General features: G+C 42.6%; 1 protein-coding gene across 2 annotated transcripts; it reads right to left on the bottom strand.

The window, feature by feature from the left end:
* Positions 1 to 464: 464 nt before the first annotated feature.
* Positions 465 to 21,960, bottom strand: hdlbpb (high density lipoprotein binding protein b). 2 transcript variants are annotated; one of them, XM_031753141.2, is made up of 28 exons: positions 21,859 to 21,960; positions 20,296 to 20,375; positions 18,271 to 18,372; positions 17,873 to 18,024; positions 17,474 to 17,689; positions 15,808 to 16,014; positions 15,373 to 15,588; positions 12,388 to 12,594; positions 11,546 to 11,653; positions 11,113 to 11,217; positions 10,804 to 10,882; positions 8,447 to 8,586; positions 8,249 to 8,353; positions 8,023 to 8,136; positions 7,849 to 7,935; positions 7,611 to 7,742; positions 6,677 to 6,895; positions 6,348 to 6,569; positions 6,035 to 6,253; positions 5,633 to 5,774; positions 5,019 to 5,146; positions 4,819 to 4,923; positions 4,598 to 4,732; positions 4,092 to 4,235; positions 3,828 to 4,007; positions 3,625 to 3,741; positions 1,812 to 1,970; positions 465 to 1,724 (listed from the first exon to the last, which is right to left on the bottom strand). In XM_031753141.2, the coding sequence occupies exons 3-28, from the start codon at positions 18,344 to 18,346 to the stop codon at positions 1,632 to 1,634; spliced, it is 3,807 nt and encodes a 1,268-aa protein (XP_031609001.1). In that variant the 5' UTR covers positions 18,347 to 18,372; positions 20,296 to 20,375; positions 21,859 to 21,960; the 3' UTR covers positions 465 to 1,631. The 2 variants fall into 2 exon arrangements, with proteins under 2 accessions (XP_031609001.1, XP_039465540.1); XM_039609606.1 differs by lacking the exon at positions 21,859 to 21,960 and adding an exon at positions 21,471 to 21,488.
* Between the last annotated feature and the right edge of the window lie 2,148 nt (positions 21,961 to 24,108).

Here is a 24,108-nt window from a genome sequence, read left to right as displayed (position 1 = left end):
AATCGCCTGCTCTGATTTTCTCATCTAATTCTCAGAGAAACACCTAATTAGCATATTTTCCAACATGATCAACTATTCCTTTAAACCTCCAGGCACAAGCACGGTTTAGCTAAACTGCTTAAAGTCTGGGTCGGTCGTATAATTTAGCAAAGAGCTCACATTTTAAGTCTCAGAACCAGAAAAAGGGATAAGGGGCATCTTTTTTTTTTTGCTACGAAATATCCGTAAAATGAAGCACCTGAAGGAGAGGAAACCAAAGTGCGGCTGTTCATGGTGGAGTTTTTTTCTTTTTTTATCCTGGAGCACAGATGTAACTTTAAGCAGCACGTCTGAATTAAAGACGAGTTCAGAAGGTTAAAAAAAACAAAACAAAAAAACAGACCAAACAAACAAACAAACAAAACAAAAAAAGGGAAAAAACCCTCCAGGATGAGCTCCGAGCAGACAAACGGACAAAGACCAAGTAAAAGTTTGGTTCAGCTTCTTTCAAATATACATCTTAATTTGCACGCGCGCACACGCATACAGAGTCTTTCAAATATACCAGAAACCAACAAGAAGGACAACGACAACAACAAAAAAAATAATAATCCCACACAGATTTTAAAAAATAGCGAAAAGTACTTTGTACACTTCGAGCAACTGGTAACATGTTCTCATACCCTGACATACAGCATTCACTCCCAGACGCAAGGTTGCAAGCTACAGCAAGTGCTTTTTATAAAAACGCATGGTCACAGTAGTTCAAATGAAATGGCTCCTTTTGTTTTTTTTCTGAATAAATAAAACAGTTGTGACAAAAAAAACAAAAAACAAAAAAACAACCTTCGTTACAAAACAACCAGTGCAGGACTTCCACGTCTTCTGACTCGGTATTATTTAAAAAGAACTACAGCAGCTGTTTTTTTGTTTTTTTGCTCCCAGATTGGAAATAATTTTTTTTTAAAAAAGAGGCGATTCATGGGTGGAAAAACCTTTCCTGAGCCCATCAACACACGGATACAGCCCACTGCACCACATTAGCAAACTGGAAATGAGAAAGCTCTTCGTAAAAACCGGAGGAAATCTTTAAAAGTCGTCAGTGCTTACAAACTCTTCGCGCTCTTAAAAACAAAACAAAACAAAAAAAACCAGACTCTCCTCTCTCTCTTTAGGTTTGCGTCAGGTACTGAGGATGCCTCCTCGCTGCCCTCTGACAAATTCAAACTTCTCTTATGTACCGCGCTGAGGTGATGTCGAGGGAGGGGGCGGAGTCTGGAAGCAGGAGGAGTAAAAAAACAAAAACAAACAAACAACAGTGGTTCAACCGAGAGGAAGAGCGGGACAGCAAAACTATGGAGAGAGGACTCAATGTTCTTTTTTTTTCTCTCGAGGGAAGGAAGAGGAGGAGGAGGTGGAAGTACTCAGGGAGACAGGAGGAAGAAAGAAGGAATAGTTCTCCCAGAATTCATTGTGGCTGGTTGTTAGGAGAACAGTGGGGGGGGGGTTCAGAGAAAGAGAGACAAAAGGAAGGTCACTAAAGAGGAGGGGAAGGCGAGCAGCAATTAGATTTGGGATTTGTTTTGTGTCTCATTGTCTAAATTACAGAAGTTTTGTTGGTTTTTTGTTGGTTTTTCTCCAGATGAACAACTTCAGAACTTCTTGGGGCCCCAGGCTGATGCCTGCTTCGGGGCTACGACTGTCCCGAACGTGGGGAAATCCTCGGCGCTGCTCATGTCGGGAGCCTGGAAGGAAAACACACTCTGATGGGCCCGTACTGCACAAACATCCCTCCAACAAAATGCTAATTTAGTTAAACAAAGACATCCCACCTTGTTCCCAGCCGCATTCCAGGGAGCATCCCGCACCACAAAGCCCTTAGCTGGACCCCCGCTGCTGTCGTCCCCTGCGCCTGCTCCGCCTCCCCCTCCGTAGCGAGATGGAGGCTTCATGTACGCTGCCAAGGTCTCTGTCTCCGTCACGCTGAGCAGCTGAGAGATGAAGAGAAGGAAAACTGCTCCTGAAAACAGCCTTTGTTTATGAGTCAGAATGATTTTCATTTCCTGGCCGGGATTCTGTTGATCTACTTGTTACCCCGAAGGTATTTAAAGCAAGATATTAATTTTAAAACATAGTTACAAAATAACAGAAATTACAAATATACCACAAATATCCTTATCTGGTACAGTAACTAGCGCACCTCAACAGATAAATGGTCTTGGGGGGTTTTCTGTAACAATTTAACGGAAAAAGCCACATTTTCATGGGTGGGTTTTAATTATCATTATTCTGCCTCAGAGTTCATCAAAATCTGAAATCCAGTGTCACCAAAGTGTTTGAATATTTCCCAAAATCCAACCAAAACAGAATTAAAAATACAGAAATTTAAAACAGAAGCAAAACAACCAGATTTAAATTTGGCTGATCTCCACTTCAGGGTCGTCTCCTCTTGTACCTCTGTGCCGCTTTGAACCTTGCTGCTGTTCATAGATCGTTTCCTGTTTCTGATTGCTAGCGCTTGACTGAGAAGCACGCTCGTCATGTTTAATCCTAGAACCACTGAAGAGGTCATTTTGACCTCCTATCATTTTAAAAATCATGTAACGCCGTTAAAGTAAAACCCAATTATCTCATATTTCATGACTTTTCCTAAAATGGGTTTGTTCATCACTAGAACTAATGAGGTTGGAATTTTAGCCGCATGTGCAGAGCAGCTGGGAAACCATAGGTGAACTGAGCAGAGAGTCCAGGGTGTGGAAAACTAATGAGCAAATCAAGAGTGAAATCTGGAGCAGAGCAGCATTACAGGGCAGGTTTCAGGCCTGAGAGCTCTGTGGACGGTGTGATAAACTTTCACTGTTGTTCTTTTAAAATAATAAATCTGATAATGTGGGCTTTATGTTTTGTTGTAGCCGACTTGGAGGTCATTTTTAAAATGCAGGCAGTGAGCCGTTCGATAGCAATGGGGGATCGATTCCAGCACAATAGGATCAATACTTGTCTCTATCCTCTAAGTTCAGGATGAAGTCCACTGGATTAAACTAAATAAATTATTTTTTTGTAAATGAAAAAAAATAAACCTCAAACAAGCACTATGAAAAATGTGTGGACCGTCATATCTATTTTATTTTTAGCCTGTAACACATTTGATCAACAGAAGCTGACCCAACGTACTTTAGACAATTACAGGTGTTCAAAAGGTGTTTTGTTTTGTTTTTCTGCACTAGTGTTCAATCTGATTCACAGAAGAGCTGTTTAGAGTAAATAACATCAGCTGTTATTCAAAATTAATTTTTAGCCATTTTTCTTCTCCAATAATGAAATGATTTCAGTCTCTTTGCTGTAATCTTTATTTGTGAATTCAAATGTGTATTTTAACTTCATTAAAAAAATATTTTAAATATGTTGTAAAACAAACAAAAGTCCTGAAACTTAAAGATAAATACTTATTCTGTCAAATTTTACTTATACTTAGAAAAACTGATCCATAGTAAGACGTTAGCTTCTTCAAGAAATGGTTTCTTTGCCATTTCTGTAGAGCTTAATATCAACAGATGGATCTAACATTTGTTGGAGTTGTGTCAGAGTGCAGGCTGAGCGATGTGTGCTGTAACTGCATCTCTTTCTTATATACAGTGAACTCACGTATTCCTCCTCCAAGTTGAGCAGGTGATCGATGGCGTTATCAACCGTCTCAGGAAGACCCGTCACCGTCACTTTGTCGGGCTCGTCCGACCCCGGCTGAGGGAACCGGATATCCACCTGAGAAACCAGAGGAGAACGAGTGGAGATCAAACATTTCCTCATTTAGCTTCAAAATGAGCGATCTATGAATCGATCCAACCAACCTTGAACTCCTCCATCAGCTTGCGGATGGCTTTGCCGCGGGCCCCGATAATGCGGGCGTGGGTCCTCGGGTCCAGGTGAACGTCTTGGCTCACCATCTCCTGCAGCTCAGCTACAAGCTGCTGGATGGCCTGGCGCGCCTCCTCCACATTACGCTCGTACCCCGAGATTACGATCAGATCCTGGGAGGAAAAGGAAAGGATTTGAAGCGAGCAACAGGAACGGTTCGGCACAGAGGCAGGAAAAGACAAAAAAGGGAAACTGACCTGCTGCTCGTCTCCTTTGTCGGGGAACTGGATGCTTACGTCGTGGTCTTTTCTGATCTGAGAGATGACGGCTCCTTTGCGGCCGATAATCTTGGGATGAAACTTTGGATCCACAGACATGGTGACCTTGAAACTACGCAGGGCCTGAGAGGAGACAGAGCCACAGAGATCTCATCTTTACAGCACACAGAAGTCACTTTCCACCGGCGCTCTTCATTCATCATTACATGCTGGGTTTTTTTGTACATGTCAAAGAATAAGAGATACTACACACACTACTGATTCACTGCCATCAGGAAATCATGATCCCCTGTGGTAATCTCCTAATTTTAAGAATTAAACTTGTGTTTCCATTTTTTTCCCCTTTCAAAGTTTTTTAAAGAGGTTTCTCTGGATGGACGGCGTAATGATCGTGGATGTTGCATAATCTGAAAATAACAAGAAGCAAATTAAAAACTGAGACAGCTGAACTGTGACGATAAACATGACACAGTGTGTGCTTGTACCCTGTCCTCCTGCTCGGCCTGCAGTTCTTTCACCCTCTCCAGCAGCCCCTGTTTGGCTCGCTCCACGTTGGCTGCCAGGCCCGTCACCTTTATCACATCCAGCTGCTTCTCAGGCTGCGGCACCCAGATGTTCACCTACGTACACAAAACCCCAAAGTTCACACTCTCGGACAGCACGGGTATAAAAAGTCCCAGCAGATGGCACCAGAGAGCAGCCTTACCTCGTAGTCTTCCATCATCTTCCTGATTCCAATGCCCTTCTGGCCAATGATGTAGCGATGCAACTCATAAGACACCTCCACGTCCTCTGTTATGGGCACCAACGCCTGAAGGAGGAGGAGGCCGTCACAGGGTGCGTGCTCAGAGATAATAATGAACATTAAACAGCGTCACGTCTCAGCTTAACGAAGATAACGCCTACCAGCAGGGCTGCTTTAGCCAGCTCACACTTCTCTGCCCGCCCAGAGATGGTGATGACGTCACACTTGCGGGGCACAAACTCCGCCTCTGGACTGACCTCACCGTTCTCCTGTGGCGAAACCTCCTGAGCTGCAAGTTTACAATGAGAAAAACAGGGATTAAAAGTTCATATTTTGATATACGACTCTTAAACACTGATTTATTTATTTTTTTTATACATGTAAAAGAATAAGAAATACTACACATGCTACAGACTCACTACCATCAATAGATCATCATCTGGTGGAACTTGAAGGATTGAAGAATTGCACTCTACCCAACACTGCTAGGAACAACTAATTGTGCTTGTGTTGCCATCAGGGAAAGTGCACAGTGCTGAGCGACTATGCAGCGTCAACAATCATAACATTGACTGAACGTTATTTCTCCCGTCTCTTCTTTGACATTTTAATTTTCCTTTATCAGCTGTTCTAAATGTTGATACAGATAGATCAGCAAGTGGGGAGGAAACTTGAGAAAGGCCTGCTCATTTCTAACCTAGCGTGCTAATCTGCAACATAAATCACAACAGAGGCAGGATGTAGCTGCGGGTGCACGTTGTGGGTCGCTTCTAACCTGCAGCGCTGTCGTCTCTCTCAGGGAACTTGATTTGCACCTCGTGCTCTCTGGTGATGTGCTGGATGCGGCAGCCTTTGGGGCCCATGACGGCGCGATGGTAGCGCTGAGGGATGGCCACCTCCACGGTCACCTGGGACTCCTGCTCGAGAGAGAGGAGGAAGAAAGAAGAAAACACAAAAGGTGAGCACAGCGGGAGCTGGTTCGATTCCAATTATAAATAATGAGCTTATTGAAGCGTCCTTGAAATAACATCCATGTCTGTTCAAAGAAGTAAAACTTGCAGCTACTTTTGGCAGCATTTCTGTGACTTTCACATAATCAGATTCTTATACATTAAATTCAGCTTTGACCTGAGTGCAGATAGCGACCGTTTGTCTCTACGTGTTTTCCGTCTCTCACCAGGTCCTCGATGATCTCCTGGATGCGTTTCTTTGCGGCCTCCACGCAGTCCTTTGCTCCCTTCAGCGTGACCCGCTGGCTGTTCGCTCCAGTGCGAGGGAAGCTCACAGCCACGCCGCCGTACTCCTCAGCCAGCTCCCGCAGCACCTGTCCTCTCCGACACACGAAGTGGCGGTGGTGGCGAACGTCCACCACCATCCTGTCCTCCACCACGTCGTCCTGCAAAGGGAGATGGCGAGATTGTTGATTTGAAAATCAAGAATCAAGACGTGAATTAAATGGTAATGTTTTATAGGACAAAGGAGGTCGTCACCAGATTTTTGACCAGACTTTCCAGCTCCTTCTGGGCCTGACGTACGGCTTCCTCTTTTCCTACGATGGTGATCAGCTCCTGCTCTGTGTCGTCAGGTGACGGGAAGATGATCCGGGCACCCGTCCGGTCCCGGACGCGGCGAATATTTGCCCCGCCCCGTCCGATTAAGAACTTGTGGTACTCTGGTTTGGCCTGCAGCTCAGCGGTGAAGTTGTTTACTTGCTGCGAAAGGCAGAGGACAGGAGGATGATGCAAGTATTTTAACTTTTAGCAGCTAACATCCGTTGTTTTAAGTCACCTCTTCTATTTATTCACCCTTTCCCGCTCACCTTCTCTTCAGCCAGCTGCAGCAGCTGCTTCTTGGCCTTCTCCACCTCACCTGCGGGCCCTCTGATCGTGACCTTGTCGGAGCCGGAGCCCTCAGAGGGGAAGTGGATGTGGACGCCGCCGCAGTCTTCCATGATGGAGCGCACGAGGCAGCCCTTTGAGCCAATCAGAGAGTTGTGCAGCTTGGCTGGGATGGTGACCTCTGCCTCTTTAATGTTGGCCTGGAGGGACGAAGAGGGACAGGCTGAGATTTTCATGCAGTTTAAAAACTGAAGACAAAGAAGAACATTTTAGAAGACGTATTTAATTCCCAACAGAGGAAACCATTAAATATTCAGTCCATCCATCCATCTTCTGCTGCTCATCCAGGCTGGGGTTGCAGAGGGCAAGTCTGAGCAGAGAACCCCAGACTTCCCTCACCCCAGCCACCTCCTACAGCTCATCTGGGGGCAGACACGGTGAAGTTCCCAGGTCAGCCAAGAGATATATCTCCAGCTTCTTTTAACAAAGAAATCTTAACCCACTGTCATTTTTTGAGATGATAAAAAACAAGAGAAACCAAGTAAGAAAGAGGATTTTGGCTCAGAACCATATCTAATAGTTCATCTCTGCATATGTGGTTTCTGAAAGACGAGCGGTGTAGGGAGAATTAAATTCTGTTTTTTAACACTAGAACCGCAGCAATGGCAAAGACGCCATTTATTGAAGAAGTTAAGTTTATATCGACTCTTCCTAATTTAAAATAAGATTAAAGCCAGCCAGCAACCCGCCCGCTGAGTGTTTTTTCAGGTTAATAATTCCAATGATTGTCTATGGATATGACTCTAAGCAAAAGATTTAATAAATAATTTATCCAAGAAACAAAAGAAAGTAAATTTTAAAAATCTATTTTCTTCAAAACTCTTCAAGCATCAACCAAAAGCACTCGTGTCTCACCAGCTCTCTCTGGATGGCGAGGATTCGATCTCTGGCCGCCTCGCAGTTGTTCTTCTTGCCTGTGATGACGATCATCTCCGAGTTACTGTTCTCCGTTGGCAGGTCGATCTTGGTGTTGGTCTCTTCGCGGATCTGTCAGTGCGAGCGTCTGCTGTTAGTTTTTGTCTTAAACGTTACATTCTGATCTAAAAATTTTAGGAGTCAGATTTGGACAGAACCTGTAAAAAATAAATCTCACCTTCTTAATGTTAGCGCCCCCTTTGCCAATTATGTTCTTGTGAAACTGCTTGAAGATGGGAACGGAGAGCGAGAAGCTATTTTCAATCTGCGAGAGAAAGAAAACTGCCGTGAAGCAGAGTGTAACGGCTCAGGGACAGGGAGAGGCACAAAGACAAAAAACAGAGGGTCGTACCAGGTCAGCAATGATTTTCTGGAGAAACTTGGCACATTTCTCCACCTCATGTTTCGGACCTCTCAGCTGGACGATGTCGCTCTTTTGCGACGGGTCGGGGAAATTGATAATGACCTAGAAGCCAGCGAGATGATAATCATCAAATTAAATTACAGCTGAGTCAAAACAAATTATTGAACAGTGATGACAAGGCGAGACAAAGCGCCGGGTCACAGAGGACGTTCACCTCGGGAAACTTATCTCGAACTTCTTTGATTTTTTCTCCTTTCTGTCCGATGATTGTCCGGTGAAACTTCTGCTCAACGATCAGATCTTTGGTGCGTTCGTTTTCCTAGAAATGACAAAACCGTAACAAAGACATTAAGCCTTCATGTCATCTGGCTCTATTAAAACCAATGAACCTAAGCTTTGAGCCCATTCTCACCATCCTCTGGACCATCTCCATGAGCTCTCTGCGTGCCAGCTGTACTCCTTTAGGATCTCCCTCGATCCGCACCAGGCCACTTCGCTCCGAGTCCTGGGCGATTCGAACCGACACCTTGTACTGCTCCTTGATACGATTTACTGTAGCGATACAGGGAAAACAGCAGGAATGAAATAAGAGTGAAAACCTGAGAGAGGGAGTTTACTATAGTGTATAGTCACTGCGACATCACCCACTCAGGTTAGTTTAGCATTTTATTCGTCGTCATCTGGGTTTTGAAACTGGATGTAAACGATGGAGCTGACTGAGAAACCAAACAACACTGCACACACTTACACTGTAACCTGAAGCATGCCCTGCTTCACTGTCCATAATACTCTAAGTCCTTACTAGCTAGCTACTAAAGCACAGAATAAAGCGCTTGTGTGAATAGGTGAATGTGGCGTGTTGTTTAAAGCATTTTGAAGGCTCTGGGAGGTTAGAAAAGCACTATATAAGAATCAGTCCATAGTTGTCATTCAGGAAGCTGGGAGAACTATTCCTATTAAAAGGTTTAGGAGAAAACATGTCCAAGAGTTTTAGAAAGTTGGTTCTGTTCATCTACACGTAGTGTTTTCAGTGGGAGAAACATTTCATCATTCATCCAAGCCTGAATAAGTTCAAGCTTAAACAAACTCAGTTTTGTCTTATATAGTACATGTTTGCACATGCTTTAATAAAATGCTGCACCCATTTCCCATTTATGTAACAAAATATAAAGAAATGAAGGATAGAAAAGATTTCTGCAGGGCACTTTAGAGGCTAAATCCATATTTCATATAGAGTCTATCCACCTTCAGACGTCATTAGCCGTTTCCAGGTCCAAACTCCTCTCCAGTTCCACAACACAAAACAACACTGTGGCATCGCTGAGAGTTAAAAACTGTCTAGATTCTTTCATCTTTAATAAAATGATCAATGTGGCGGCTCTACCAGGTGTAACAATTAAGTTTAAAACCCACGAAAAAAGGATTTGTGAAGTTCAACGGAGTGAGAAGTTAGCAGGTTATAGTTATAGCAAGTTACAGTTTTCATATAAAGATGATATACCACGTTCTGACTGAGGGATTTCTGTAAAACTAAAACATACAGCTCTGCTATCACTTCCAACATAAATAAAGACAGAAAACTAAACAGCAGTGACTTCTGAAGTTGGGCTAGCCGGTACAAAATGCTGTGCTACATGGTGGCTAGCTACAGAGCTATCGTTAGCATAATATAAACACATGAGCACAGTGAAGCTGGAAAATGAACGCTAACTTTTTTCCACTCAATAAAAATTAACATGAGGGTTCCCGACTGTTAGGGACAAATGCAAGGCAGGAAAAAGATGCTGAAAATGGACCAAACTTCAGTCGGAACAACTGAGATGATCCATCACCAGCACCAGGTTAGTCATTAACATACTGCTGCATAGTCTGGATTACTCGCTATGACAAATTCCTGATCCTCAGCTTTGAGTACTCATTTAAATCTGTGTTAGCCTCAGAGTGACTCTTCTGACCTGTTCAAATATCTGGCGGCAAACCATGGGCTAATGGGCTGTTGTTGCATCGTAAGATTTCAAAAACGTTGCTTTTTTTAAAAATGTGCTGCCGATGAATGGTGGTAATAAAAACTCAGAGTGATCACTATTTTTATGGGCTTGTTCAGATTAAACAGAACAAGACACACAGCATTAAAACGTGTTAAAAATACAACAGCGTTAATGAACGCATAGTTTGAACCCGGAAGCAGGTCTCAAGTCATCACTTAACAGCCGGATAGGATTCATGCTCAAAGATGTAGCAGTTTTAAACCTGCTGGAGAACACTGATGTGCAATAGCTAAGAGGCTGGCATCTGTTATCAAAGACTAGCTCTCATGATGAAAATCAGGTCACTAACACTTGCCTCATGACGCACCCTCCACTTCCCTGCTTTACAACACAAACAGTACAGGAAGTCCGCAGTATGTGATTGAGATCAGCGACAGCCACATGACAACTTTTCAGTTTAAAACATCACAAGTCACTCAAAACCCTGAATGTGATGCTTTCCATTAAATATTCTACCCCAGGCAGCATCTGAATTATCCAAAATAAAAGCAACTAGAATGACTGACAGGAAAAATCAAAATACACTGATATGTGTGGATTAAATGATCATTACCATTATATAAAACATTATACTGAAATAAAAGCAATTTCTAAAACATATTCTTTGTTAGTTTTGCAGGTAGGGAGACAAACTAATGAGGCGCAACAAGGGCTCCACTTGGGAGTATGACAGATTTGTTACGGTTTAGTTTTCAGGTCAGGGGTAAAGTGATCTACTCACTGTTGGCTCCGTTCTTTCCGATGAGGTGTCTGTGGAAACGCTGATCTATGTTGATTTCGGTGTAGTCCATCCTCACCAGCTGGACACCGGGTAAGAAAAAGGAGATTTGGATTTATAAATGTGAACCAACACTCGACCAATCAAATGTGATTCTCTCTTATCTCTCTTCAGGTCTACGTGATTATAAGTGTGTGCAGCTCTTCCAAAGCTTTGTCCAACACAGCAATATTTCTTTCAGTGACAGAAGACAATACACTCCATGTCTACCGTAGCTTTGTTGTGTTGGTGTACGTGTGTGTCTGCACTGACCAGGTCCTTGATGATCTCTTGTATCTGGGCCTGAGCCTGCTCCACCTCCTCCGTCGGCCCTTCGAGACTGATGCGCTCCTCGCCATCGGTAAACTCTATGTGAACCTACACACACAGACAGGAATAAAGGCAAGCCAGTTAGGAAGTTTTCCCCTTCTGCTCCATCCTGTGTTGATTCTTCCATGCTGTAATTCATCTCAGCTGATGTCAAGTTTCCCAAATCAAGTGTCCTCTGCAGTCACTTTTCTCTGTCTGTGTTTTGTCCAACATTTTTTGCTTTATTGGTCCCTTTTGCACAACAACTGCTGCCGTAACACAGCCTCCTCCCCACAAAGCATTCTGTCACGCTGCAGGAGCAGGATGTGAGACTTCTGTGTTATCTCTGGCTTTTACCTCAGATCACCCCACGCCTTCTTTGTTCTCCTTTCCTTACCCGTGGTAGCTGCTGTGTGATCCGCCCGATGTTCTGTCCTTTCTTGCCAATGATGAAGCGGTGCAGCCAGGCGGGGGCAGTCACCTCCACCACCATTATGCTCTTAGCCTGAAAGGGTACAAAACGTTAAAACCATGTTTGCATTGACAAATCACAGAAATCGTTTCTCTGCAATGGCTTAGTTGCAACTTAAAATAAAGGGGACATATTATGCTTTTCCTTCTTTCCATATTAAATATTTAAAATGAGATCAGTGTACATGCAAGTAATCCCTGTGAGCCAAAGCTCAGGCTTCAGACTACTCTACACGCTCAGTCTCCAATGCTTGTACCGAGCTGACTTCAGCTCACCACGGATTTCCTTTTATAGTCACGGAAGCTAGAGGCAGCTTGTTTCAGACACAGGGTGAGGTGGAGTACGTAGCCTGAGCTGGTGGAGCCCAAAACCAAAGTTTAAAGAAAGACTTAAAACCAGATGTTGCTATATGACCTCTGGATTGGCCAACAAATCCATCATAAATGTTTGCCTCTAACATTGATAAACTACATATAGATTAATCATTGCACAACTTTCCGAATCCCTTTCACTGTAAAGATGTGGATGTGATGTACTTGCTGAGGTTGTTAATCTTGCTGCTCTGAACTATTAAAAATAAATACATCTAAAAATAAAGTCTCAAAAAAAGGAAATCTAGGCCGTCTGAGTACCTCTTGAATGTACTCTGTAAATGCAACTTCAGGGACTTTTATTCCCTACATTTCTGCCATAACAAAAGCTAATTACATTAAGCAAAATGCAATCCCCATCTCTGTCCTTTAATTACAGTTTTCTTGTGTCCTCACCTTGGCGTAGACCTGTGTGAGTGCTGGTCCCAGTTTGTCAGGCTCCCCTCTGAGAATGATGGTTTCTGAGCTGGAGTCCAGAGGAGGCATCTCCACCGACACCCCCGTGGCCTCCAGGATCTCCTGCAGGGTGTTGCCCTTCGGACCTATGATGTACTTATGCTGAGACTTCTTCACCTCCACAGAGATAGTCGTGGTCTTCCGCTTCTGTGAGGAGGACATGGGCACGATTATAAGTGATAAGACAATCGTAGCGAGAGGATGTGGGTAAATCGAGAAGCTCGTTGAGGGATGGATGGAAACATAAGAGGAGACAGAAAGAAAAATGAAATCAGGGAAGCAGGAAGGAGATGGGAAAAATCAAGTAACAGAAAGACCAGACAAAATCTGGGGGAAGGAGAAGGGAACAGAAGGAGGGTGACTGACAGATGAAAGTGGGAAGGCAGCAGAGAAAGTACATTTGTTTTTGCCAATCATACATATGCACTAAATGACATTAGCATTCTCATCCTGTTGTTCTCTGGTGAAATCCAATTTTCTCTCGGCATTATCTCCGGCTTGCCTATCATCGGAGCTCATCTGCTACAAACACGCAGTTCCTCTGCTCCACCCATCCATCTCACACAGCTTCTTTAAAGTTAAGAGAATGCACAAACTCTGTAAATAACCTCCTTAAAATCAAACACCTTTAGTACAGATTAGCTTTACGGTTCATGGGATGAAGCGAACAAGTAAAACAAGACTGGTGAAACAAAATAACAACACTGAGCTGCATGCAGTCATGCGTGTCCTTCAGTAAAACCCCAAACTAAACCCCACGCTGCTTTCCCACAGCGAGTCATTCGGGGTAACAGCAACACCCGAGCATCTAAAATGTCAATGCAAATTTAGCCCGGATGAAAAAACTGGCACAAACGACTGAAAAAGGCAAATAAAAATCATGCATGGAAAACAACAAGCATGAGACTCGCCTTTATTAAGTATGTGATCCTATTTTTATCATTTGCTTTGTTCTTTGTTTGGATTTCTGTGAATTTTTAAAGATTTGATTATTTTCTGCTGAGGACAAAGACAGCTGGAGTGGTTATTCCTGTTAGACTGCTTGCAAGTCCACTTGAAATCTAAAGCACATGCATAGTTTGTATATTGTTATGTAAATTTTCTCTGGACAAGACACAAAGACGCGGGCATCCACAGGAACAGTGTGATGACCAAACTTGCTTTACTCTGACCAAAATGACCCTAACATATACGCAAAGTCTTTATTTTATATCTTTTGTTTTATATTTTTGATTCTGTGTTAAAAAAACACAACAACAAAAAAAACGTCATCATGAGCACTGATGCAATTAAAGTATTTTAAGCTCAATGACACAAACAAGTGGACCAAAAAAAAAAAAGATAGAAAAAGAAAAAAAGAAAAGCATTGATGGAGCAGACAGAATCGGATGATCTCCAATCAGCCACTCAGCTTCCCGTATGTCCGATAATGAGCCAGTCTGTTTCATGAATTTGAAACACACGAACAGCAGCGCAGAGAAATAGTCACATGAACGCTCGCAGCCACACGCTAGCATGCTGTTGGCATAGAAACTCTTCACTTCGAGCGCGTACACAAACGAGGGCATAACTATGAAAACACTTAAACACTTAAATCCCCCTCACCCCGCTTAGCATGGATATTTTAAAGAAGCAAACAAAGGCAAAGCGGCTAAAACTAAAGCTATCAGAGCTCAAAGCCAGCAGCCTCAGTTTGAGCAAAAGACGAAAGCGGTTATGATGAATATAAAGGAGACAAGTGAAAACAAGAGAGGGGTTGATGTGTTATCTGGTGTAGTTATAAAGATACTGGAAACTGATGTAAGTACTTGACATATGTCCTATTATATAAATCTGTTACACCTGCTTTTGTTTGATAAAGGTGGCTGTACAGCAGGTCATTTTCAGGTAATTCAACTCTTTCCAGTTGTTTCATAAAGAGATGACCCGGTAACTTAGTGCAGTTTGGGGGAAACTGTAATTGTTTATTTTATTATCACAAAATTTTGCATTAAAGAAGCCGAGAGTTAAAGTTCCTGGAAAAACTTTTTTAAATTTATCGGGAGCTCAAACTTTGCAGGTCAAAATTAGAATCAGCCAAGAAAACTGCAGTCAGTGCACATCTATAAAATACAGAAATAAAGAATAGATATATCAACTAACACAAACAATTAAAAAAAAAATGCTAAAAAGGCAGCATCATAGGTAAAGAAAGGTCACAATTCTAGGGGATAAAGTTCATCAGGTTGTACCAAAGTTTAAGGCCCCAAATTTGCAAAAATAACATAATTTACAACCATGCATGATCCCACCAAGCAGCAGACATCAGTGGAGGTCGTTTTGTGGCTAAATCTCTTCAGACAGTAAATCTCGCTTTCTAAATTTGGTTAAAAGCAATCAGTGAAAACGGTTCAGGCCATTAGGAAGATTGACTTTAATCCGTCTTCAACGCTGACTTCCTTTATTCTGAACAATTTTCTATGAATCTGAGGTTTAAAGTTTGTCTAGTCAACAAATAATGCTACAAAACCTTTAAGGCTAAATTCAGGCTTAAATTCAGCACACCTAGATAGCACCTAGCTGTTATCTTTAATTCAAACACGTGTCTCTGTTTCTTTGAGTACAACATTTGACTGACACTTTGGTAGTCAAATGTTATCAGACAGCCGCTCCACAAACACAGACTAGTATTACCAAGAAATAATAAAATTGAAAAATACGAATTTAAATATGAAAATGTGTCGAGCCAACAAAGGTCTGGGTTTCATCTGCTGATAGTCTGGGCAGTTTGAAAGGAAGAAGAGATGACCTTTGACCTTTTAACTGAATGTAAACATAACAGGGCACCTGTTTTTTGGGGGGGGGTTTGACCTGAGAAGACTTAAAGTCGCTCATGTCCCATGTCTGCAGGATGGGACGTGAATAATCTCTGGAAAACAATCTCACCTTATCTTCGTAGATGGCTCGGATGCGGCTGACAGCCAACGCGACCGCCTCCTTCTCGCCGGTGATGACGATCTCGTCCTTGGGCAGGCTGGACGGTGGGATGCTGATGCGGGCCCCTGTCTCAAGGCTCAGCTCCTGCACCAGCCTGTTGTGGGCTCCGGCGATGAAGGGGTGGAAGGCTTTCTCAAGGGACAGACGCTCCACCGCACGCTTGTCCTGGTGAGTGGGTGAGGAAGAGCAGGAGAACGACGGCAGACAGAAGAGTCGATCAAACATGAAGTCATGGTGATGGTTCAACACGATTCAATACTGAATAGTAAGAAACAATGTAGTTCCTAATGCTACTGTTTGTGCATCTTTTCACATTGCAAGACCAATTAGTTTCGGTTGAGCAGAAATTAGTTATTAAAACAACCCCCACCCCCCCTGTCTGACCTGCTCAGCAGAGATCAGCAGGATCTCATGGCGAGCCTTCTCAATTCCCTCCTTGGTGCCGGTGATGCGAATGTTGGCGCTAGGGTCGTCCGGGCGTGGAATAGCAATCTTGGTGGCAGTCTTCAGCTCCAGCTCCTGCAGCTTCTCGCCGTTCTTCCCAATGACAAATCGATGGTGCTCCTTGGGGATGGCGACCGTCGCCGACGCCTGGAGGAGCGGGAGAAAGTTTTCAGGAGCAAGTTACATTTGTATCATTTCCCAATGGAAATAAGCCCTCTCATTTATCAAGGCACAGCAACAGCCGCAGAAATCCCTTTTAATTCTAATGTTGGTGGAGCTTTGTACATATGTACAGACATATGCAGAAAAGACCTTTTTTTTAATATTCATCATCTGCCAGGGAAAATAACAGGATGACACAAAATTACTTACCATTAAAGTTTTCTTTAAATTTGGTAAACAAAAAGCATTCGACCTTGAAAAGAGAACAGAGAACCCCCTGCACTTTTTTCAACCCTTAACTGCAGCTCAGCTAAAGCGCTGCACCTCAGTGCACCAGCTGAAGTGAAAATCAGCATGTTTGCTGCTGAGGCTCACAAAGGCCACCCCTAGGAGCTGATGGTCATTTTCCGGCTCAACTTTTTGTCCTAAACTGGCCTGATAGGATTATTCGAGCCGCAGCCGGTATTTGCCCACCGTGTGTGTGTCTTTGGATCACGTTTCAACGTTAAGCAAAGCGAAACAAAAACATTTTTTAGCCACCGGTTACACTGTTCTGAGGTTTCTGCTTCACAGTGATTTTTGTTCAACGATAGTTGACTGCATATTCAAATTCTTCTGCTGCGGGTGAAAGTTTATCTGAGTTTTAGAGGTTTCACTGTTTTGACAAGTCACACGAGAATGAAGCACAAATGTAAAGCCTGCACTGCACAAATACTGACAACAGACTGTCCTTTGATTGGTTGCCCCTCACAAACGAGAGGTTTGAACAGCAGGCGGACGGAGCTCCTGTGCTCACGGCCAACGCTGTGCACCTGAGATGACCATATTAAGGACATCCTGTCTCTTTAACATCATACAGAGCTAGGGTATTAAACATAAGGCCTGGAGGCCAGAATCGGCCCGGCAAAGACTTCAAACCGGCCCACTGGAAGGCTTTAGAAAACGGGAGTACATCAATTTTGAACAAATGAAAAAAATTTCCCTTGTGGTATTAAAAAAGTATCAAACTATTGACATAAGATTTGCAGATTTTACTCTGATAAAGTTTCCACCCGCATTGTCATTCATTCCACACCAGAGAGTTTAGTAATAGATGAACAATTAAATGATTAAAAAGTTCCTGTTTTTCCACCATCTACTATAGAACTTTTTGTTTTTTTATGTGTTATAAATACAGCACATTCTGGGCAATGAGTTAACAGAATTTTACATATTTATGACAAGGAGGACCTCACACGTAAAATGACTTTAACATCCCTGTTTTAGAGCATTTAGAACTTTTTGCTCACATGGATTACTTGTACATACTCTGACCAGCATTTCAAACAGAAAGCAAGAAAATTAATAAGAGTTAACCTTATTTTATAACTTATATGTATATCCTCCCAATATTTTCCAAATCCTGATCACGCAATTATACTATAAGTAGTAAGAGTGCATTTACCTGTGTCTGTAATCGAGCTACGATTTCTTTCCGAGCCTTCATCACGGAGTCCACTTTGCCAGTGACCATGATGGACAGGCCCTGGTCTTTGGCCAGAGACAGCTCGATGTGCGCTCCCGTTCGCTGCATGATGTCCAAGCACACTTTGGCCTCCTCGCCCTCCCCAAACTGGCTGTTGTCTTTGTAACGACGCTCCTCCAGGGGCACGTGGAACACCTGGGTACAGACGAGTTGAAAGTGTTTTTTCTTGCTTGTTGTTCCCAGAACATGTATCTTTCATTGGACCTGCTCTACTGCAGCTAAAAGGCCTGAGGCTAAATTCAGTTACAGCCATCGTCATTAAAAGAGCTGAGAAATGCATTCATTCACTTTTAACAGTCCCCACAGTGGGCTCCTCACCTGGGTGATGACAGAGGCTTTGATGGGTCTGATCTTGCTCCCCCATGCCGAAGGCGGCTCTCCAGCCTTCTCCCCTGGTGCTCCCTTCTCTGGCAGTGGAGGGAAGGCCTCCAGATAGGTAGGGATGTAGGCCTCATCCTCCGGGACACAGCCTGGCCCGGAGAGACAAAGATAAAAATGGCAAGGAAGGAGTAAGAAAACAGTATGTGTAGGGGAGGACTGTTAACAACAAAGCTACCAAACAGCAATAAAAATAAGCCTGTGTCAAAAACACATAATGCACATATCAGAAAATTTAAACACATTAAACTTGGGCTAATAATTTGCTCACTAGTTTGGGCTCATGAGGGGAAAACTCTAGCAAGTATAAAAATAAGTAGAAAGGTGCAGGTCATTACCTGCAATCTCCTGGTCCTTGAGACCACTGCGATGCTCTGCAAAGCTTTCCGGGGTCAACACTGCCACTGAGCTCATGGTTCAAGATTTATTCCACTATTCCACTGAAACGGAAACATGGGAATATTGATTTTTTTTTAAGGAATAACAATAAATCAGAACCTCAGAGGAGGAAATGCACTGCTGTGTTTTTATGAAATTTCAGACTGATAAAGCACTAACTCCATGATCAAATTGCTTTCACATCGTTTCCCTCCCTGTGCTCTCTAGGACTGCTTAGAAAAGGCCCTGAAGAACCACACTCCCTCTGTGGCTCTGCTACGTTGCACCGATGCTGCATGCTGCACCTGAGACGCTCCAATTAACACTTAACAAGCGTCAGATAAACACACAGTGCCGCGAAGCCTCGGGGACGGGGTTATCACAAGTCAAACGCTCAGAGCTGTCCAAGACAACTACTGCTGACATTCCTCGTGATGCACTATAACAGGTCAGATCTGCTCGACTCGCATCACAACAGTGGGTCCCATAAGATTGTGAGTCCAAAAACATAACCCAGAGGACCTCCAAGATCTCTGCTAACTCAAGGTTCGAGGGCTCCACGCACAACTAGACTAAAAACAGATTGATTTATCTCGAAGCACATAAATAAAGACGCTGATAACACAACAATAAAGACGCTGTTATGGCTGGTCTTTATGGTCCAACTGCAGCCTGTCCTCTGCATCTAACACACACAGAGTGGACAGCAAAGAGGTGGCGATGAACTTAAGTGGCATAAAAAGAGCGTTTTGTTTTGCTACAAGTAGTCTTAATTGTGTAATCGAAACCTTCAAAGAAGCTGTCAAATAATACTTATCTAGTCCTTGAGTTCATCCACTGAATGCAAGTCATTTTAAGTCATTTTAGCTCCTCTCACTTTGAGGCCATCCTCCATTTAAGCCATGTTTCTTCTGATTGGCTGCCCCTCATAAATAAAAGTTTTAAGCTTTCTGAAGACTCTGAGCTCACAGGGATTAGCTGCACATATGCTGCAACTTTGACCATGTTTAACATCAGCATCCTCTGCTGTCACAGTATATTTACACCCACAGCAGGCTAAAGCTACACTCCGACCACATGAGAAGGTGACAGAACCCCATTTCTGCTGCGATGTCCAGAAACTCAAGGACAAGCCTCAGAATGAGTTATAGAGATAGTTTATACAGTTTAAAGTATAAATATTAACATATTAAAGGAATGCAGTTTGAATTAGAAAGAATGTTAAAATGTGGTGTACTTTAATCACTTCTCTTGTAATCTAAGATAAAATGTTATTGAGAAGAAACACATCATGTCATAAATTTTCACTGCGGCCATAAAGTTCTTTATGCGAGGGTGTGGGGGGAGAGGAGGTGGGGGTTGAGGGGGTGGGGGGTGAGGAGGTGGGGGTTGAGGGGGTGGCAGGCACTGAACTCTGTAACTGTGCATTTTGGGAACACTGATACAGTCTTGTGATTAAGGGGAATATTTTTTATTTATGGCTACAGAGCCGTAAACTAAAAATCATTGAATGCTACAAGCACACATTTATGAGTCCAATTAGCAGCTGAGAAAGTTAATCTTGCAACTTTTGTTGAGTTTTTTTAAGCCAGTTTTTGTTTTGGTTTTTATCTTTCCGATAAAAATGTATGTGATTGGGGGGATTTTCTTCATAAGACTTTTGCTTCAACAGCCCAGTTGTTTTTAATTCCACTCTCACTCATAAACAGGCATGTAAATTTAGCTCCTTTCCATGTGAAGAGTCATTTTGAGCACAACAGTGACATTGTTTTATTATCTAACATCTATGAAACTCTCCAGTCGAGCTTTCTCTCCTGAAATGTGACTGTGTGCTCTCAGGACTGCCATATGAACCAAGCTCTTTAAGTCCACCCGCACTGCAAATGATCTAGCAGTTGTACCCTCTAAAGACAAAGCTGCGGAGGACGTGATCATTCAGAAGTAGTATTGTCTGCCAGAACTGTAGAAAGAGAGCCCAGGCTTACCTGCAAAAGGTCAATTGCCAGAGAGTCCGTCCAGTTAGCGGCTACCGTAGGCGCTTCAGTGTGAGTGTGTGTTTCAGCTCCTGGATGCACAGGAAGGAAAATAAAAAGAAAGATTAAAAGTGAACAAAGGTAAATCAAACAGCTCTACAGCACGGAGGCTGGGTAAACACTGTAAACACCCACACTGCACTGCACCTTATACCGTCTCGATCTGATTCACTCTCCTCCTCAATTCCCCTCCCTCTCCTCTGCTCGTCTCTCTAACAATCCTCCCTCTGAGATTTCACAAATTCAACAGCTAAGGAAATTTGAGAGCAAATGCTTCCAAACACCACATGTGACAAAAAATAAATAAAAAATAGATGCCCCACTACTTTTTTTTTTGCCCTGTAAGCAAAGCTGCACTGTCTCTTGAAAGTGTGTTTAATAGCTTTAGTCCAACAGCAACCAGCTGGTCCGACACAGGAGCAGTGCCATTTTAAATTTCAGTGGAAATCAAAACATACCGCATATTTCAGGATCATATTTGTGCGGTATGGAACAAGCTAAAAGAGCATTTACAGCATAATACCACTTTAACATTAAAGCTACTTAAGGGGAAATAAAAGGGATACTTAAGTGGCATTGGGGTCTTAAGATACCCTCAGACTTTACACAGTGGGAGCAAACATAAAAACAATCTTTTGAAGAACTTATAAATTATGGACGTGCAGCACTCTTACAGATCAAACTATCCGAGACACAATAATGTAAGCAGCTGAAATTAGCTCCTCGCTAAATGCCTCTTTACACATTAATGAAGCAGCAATAATTAATGCAGTTATAATGTAATGTAACCGTCTAGGGTTATTTAACTTCAGGTACATTTTGGAGCTATTACACAAGTGGTTTTTACCACAGTGAACGTTTTAAAAGCGGGACTTTTGGCAGTAGATGCTCTTTCCGTTATGGTGGTGGTGGTGGTGGTGCTTCGCAGCACGCAAGAGGGTTGTGGGGGTTAAACGGGCTCCCACTGTGGGTCACCACCTGCTTCCACGATGTTAGTTTGCTAACATTAGGCGAGAAAACTAGAAACAAACGGAGGAAATAGGAGCACCGTTATAACTATCAGTCGCAGCAGCTAAATAAAAAAGGCAGCCGTGCACGGTGCTAGCTAACCGCTCCGCTAAACGCACCTTTCTCCAGCCGACTGATGTATTTCTTGCTAGCTTGAGGACACACTACACGGCTGGTCCTAACTACTAACATCGGTTAAAAGCAAACTAAAGGTCTCAAAATATTAGTAAGCCACTTTCGCTGAGCTAACACGCAACGCTTCGCGCCGACCTCAGCCAGACATGATTAGGCGCAAGGACTTTCTGATAATCGGCTAAAAAACAAGCCAGGCGGACGGATAACCAGCTCCAGCTCGCTAGCTCTCGGGTCGCTAACCTTGCTATCCCCGGCTGCTTGTCGCTTGTAGGCGAACCGACTCTATCGCCACTGTAACTACACTTTAACTCCCCCCCAATGCATTCATATGTGCATTAAAAAGTAAAGATAAAATAAACATAGAAATCCTACCTTTCAAAGAGAAAATCTAGCAGAGGGTGTGTGTTTGACAGGTGATGGTGTAAACACAGATGTGATTGGTCTAGGAACATTTCCTCTGCCGGCGGAGCGATACCAACCAAGCACTGCGACTCAACGAGTATAAAGGAAATGCCGCAGTATCTTTGCGCGGCACGAGCATCCCAGTTAAATAGGTCCGCGTGAAATTAGACTCACTCCGCTCATTTGACTGTGAAATTTAGCCGCACGATATTTGAATATGGTTTTCTGATTGGTTATCAGTAATTTTAAAAATGTTTGTATGTTATTAGCCATTGCAGCTTCTCACGTCCATCAAACTGACCGGCTCTACTTCTCATTCATAATGGCTAGCATGCTTTTCAGGAGTCAGCGCATCACACTTTTCGTGAAGTCTACAAATGTCTGACCCGGAGTGCAAAAACGAATGAATGCCATGGTAATTTTGGGCTTTTTTTTTTCCAGGGTGGAACGATCGTACAGGATAAATCTTTATTGACTTTAAAAATCAAAAGTTGGGTGCACAAGTTTGAATTTCTTTTAGATTTTCTCTCATCCACACAGAATCAAAACTATACATACGGGCTCAATATACATATGTCCCTACAAATATTTGGTTAAATGTCCCTTAGTAACTTGCACTTCAACAAGATACTTTTGGTAGCCGTCAATAAGCTTCTATTATAATATAAATTAATGTTGTTATTATTAATATTATATTTATGTTCAAGTTTTACGCATCTGTTGATTTGAGGTGAAGTAAAAAAAATGAATTGGAGGTAGTCCTTCTTCATTATTCTTCAGCCACTTTATCCAATGTATCAGTAGCACTGGGAGCAAAACAGCTCCAGAGAACTATTCTACCACTACCACCGTGCTTGACAGCTGGTACAGTGCTGTTGTGTTTGAAAGCCTCACATTCACTCCTTCAAAGCTACCTCTTGTCATCGTGACCAAGTAGCTTAATCTTTTACTCGCCTGACCACAAAACCTTTCACCAGAAGGCATTTGGTGTGGGCAACTGTAAATTTCATTTGAGTTTAATAGTGTTGATTTTGGAGTAGGCGCTTCTTTTTTGGTTTGCCCCCTCTCAGTTCATGTCGACGGAAAACTATCAATTGCAGCCAATCATGATCACTACGAGAAGTTGATAGAAGGATTCGGCCTTGTTAAGTTAAAAAAGACTACGCAAGACTCTATAATTTTGAGCCTGAGCGGATTAGAGAAAAAACAAACAAAACGAAACAACAACAAATCAGACTACGATACCCAATTCTTGTTCTTGAAAGTCATCAAAGATGTAAGCTGTGCAATCATTTCACCCTGGAAAAAGAACAGTTCATTATTAAAAGACCAAAATCACCAATGACATTCATGCTCATGATGAGTCGATACGTTCTGACCACAACTGTAGTTAAAACTTATGCACAAGTAAAACATCATATTTAAGTCAACTCCAGTGTTCCGGAAAAGTATTTTATTTTTGAAGAGACTGTCTCAAAATTGTGTGATAGACTAATAGTTCAATAAATATTAATGGCGAATTCAAATAATTAACAAGGGACATTATGCCACCAATTATGTCCTCCACTCCCACCCCAAAACAAACCACTCACCTCACATTATCCTAACCTCAACATGACATGTAAAGCCCACTTTGGTGCAGCTGGACTGATCGCTCGGACGTTATAATGGACGGTTCATTGCAGTTCCAAAAACAGACTGTAGGTGGGGGTAGGAGACCAAAAAAAAAGTTCAGGTGCACCTGCTTTCTTGTCACCTGTGTTGGTTTTACACCAACACTAACACGCGTAAATAAATCAGAAGTAAAACTTTTTGTTGAGTGTTTATCACAATATTTAGTGCCTTATTTGTTTTGGAAGACCAAATATGCGCAAAGTTTCAATAAACGTCCCCAAAATATTTTCACAGTAAGAGTCCGATAACAACTAATCCCAATCCAAGTCCAAACACGAAACACAGAGTTTTAGCTAAGGTTAAGGGCATGTTGTGTGACGTAGTATCTAATTATATTTTCAGTCATATTTCCATTAGTAAAGGCTAAACAGCTTCAAAAGTTGTGCTGGCAATGTTACAATTTCAAACTAAAATGTTTCTTTTTCGAACCAAGACTGTATATACCCAATATATACACCATATACAGACTCTATTAATTCGCACAGTTGCTGATTTTGTAGTCATCCCCCACCTTACGTTTTTAAGCCGTAGTTTTATTTTGAAAAC

The sequence above is a fragment of the Oreochromis aureus genome, linkage group 3 (assembly GCF_013358895.1).
Source record: "Oreochromis aureus strain Israel breed Guangdong linkage group 3, ZZ_aureus, whole genome shotgun sequence".
NCBI classification, from domain to species: Eukaryota; Metazoa; Chordata; class Actinopteri; order Cichliformes; family Cichlidae; genus Oreochromis; species Oreochromis aureus.
This window is presented reverse-complemented; position numbering and strand designations above follow the sequence as displayed.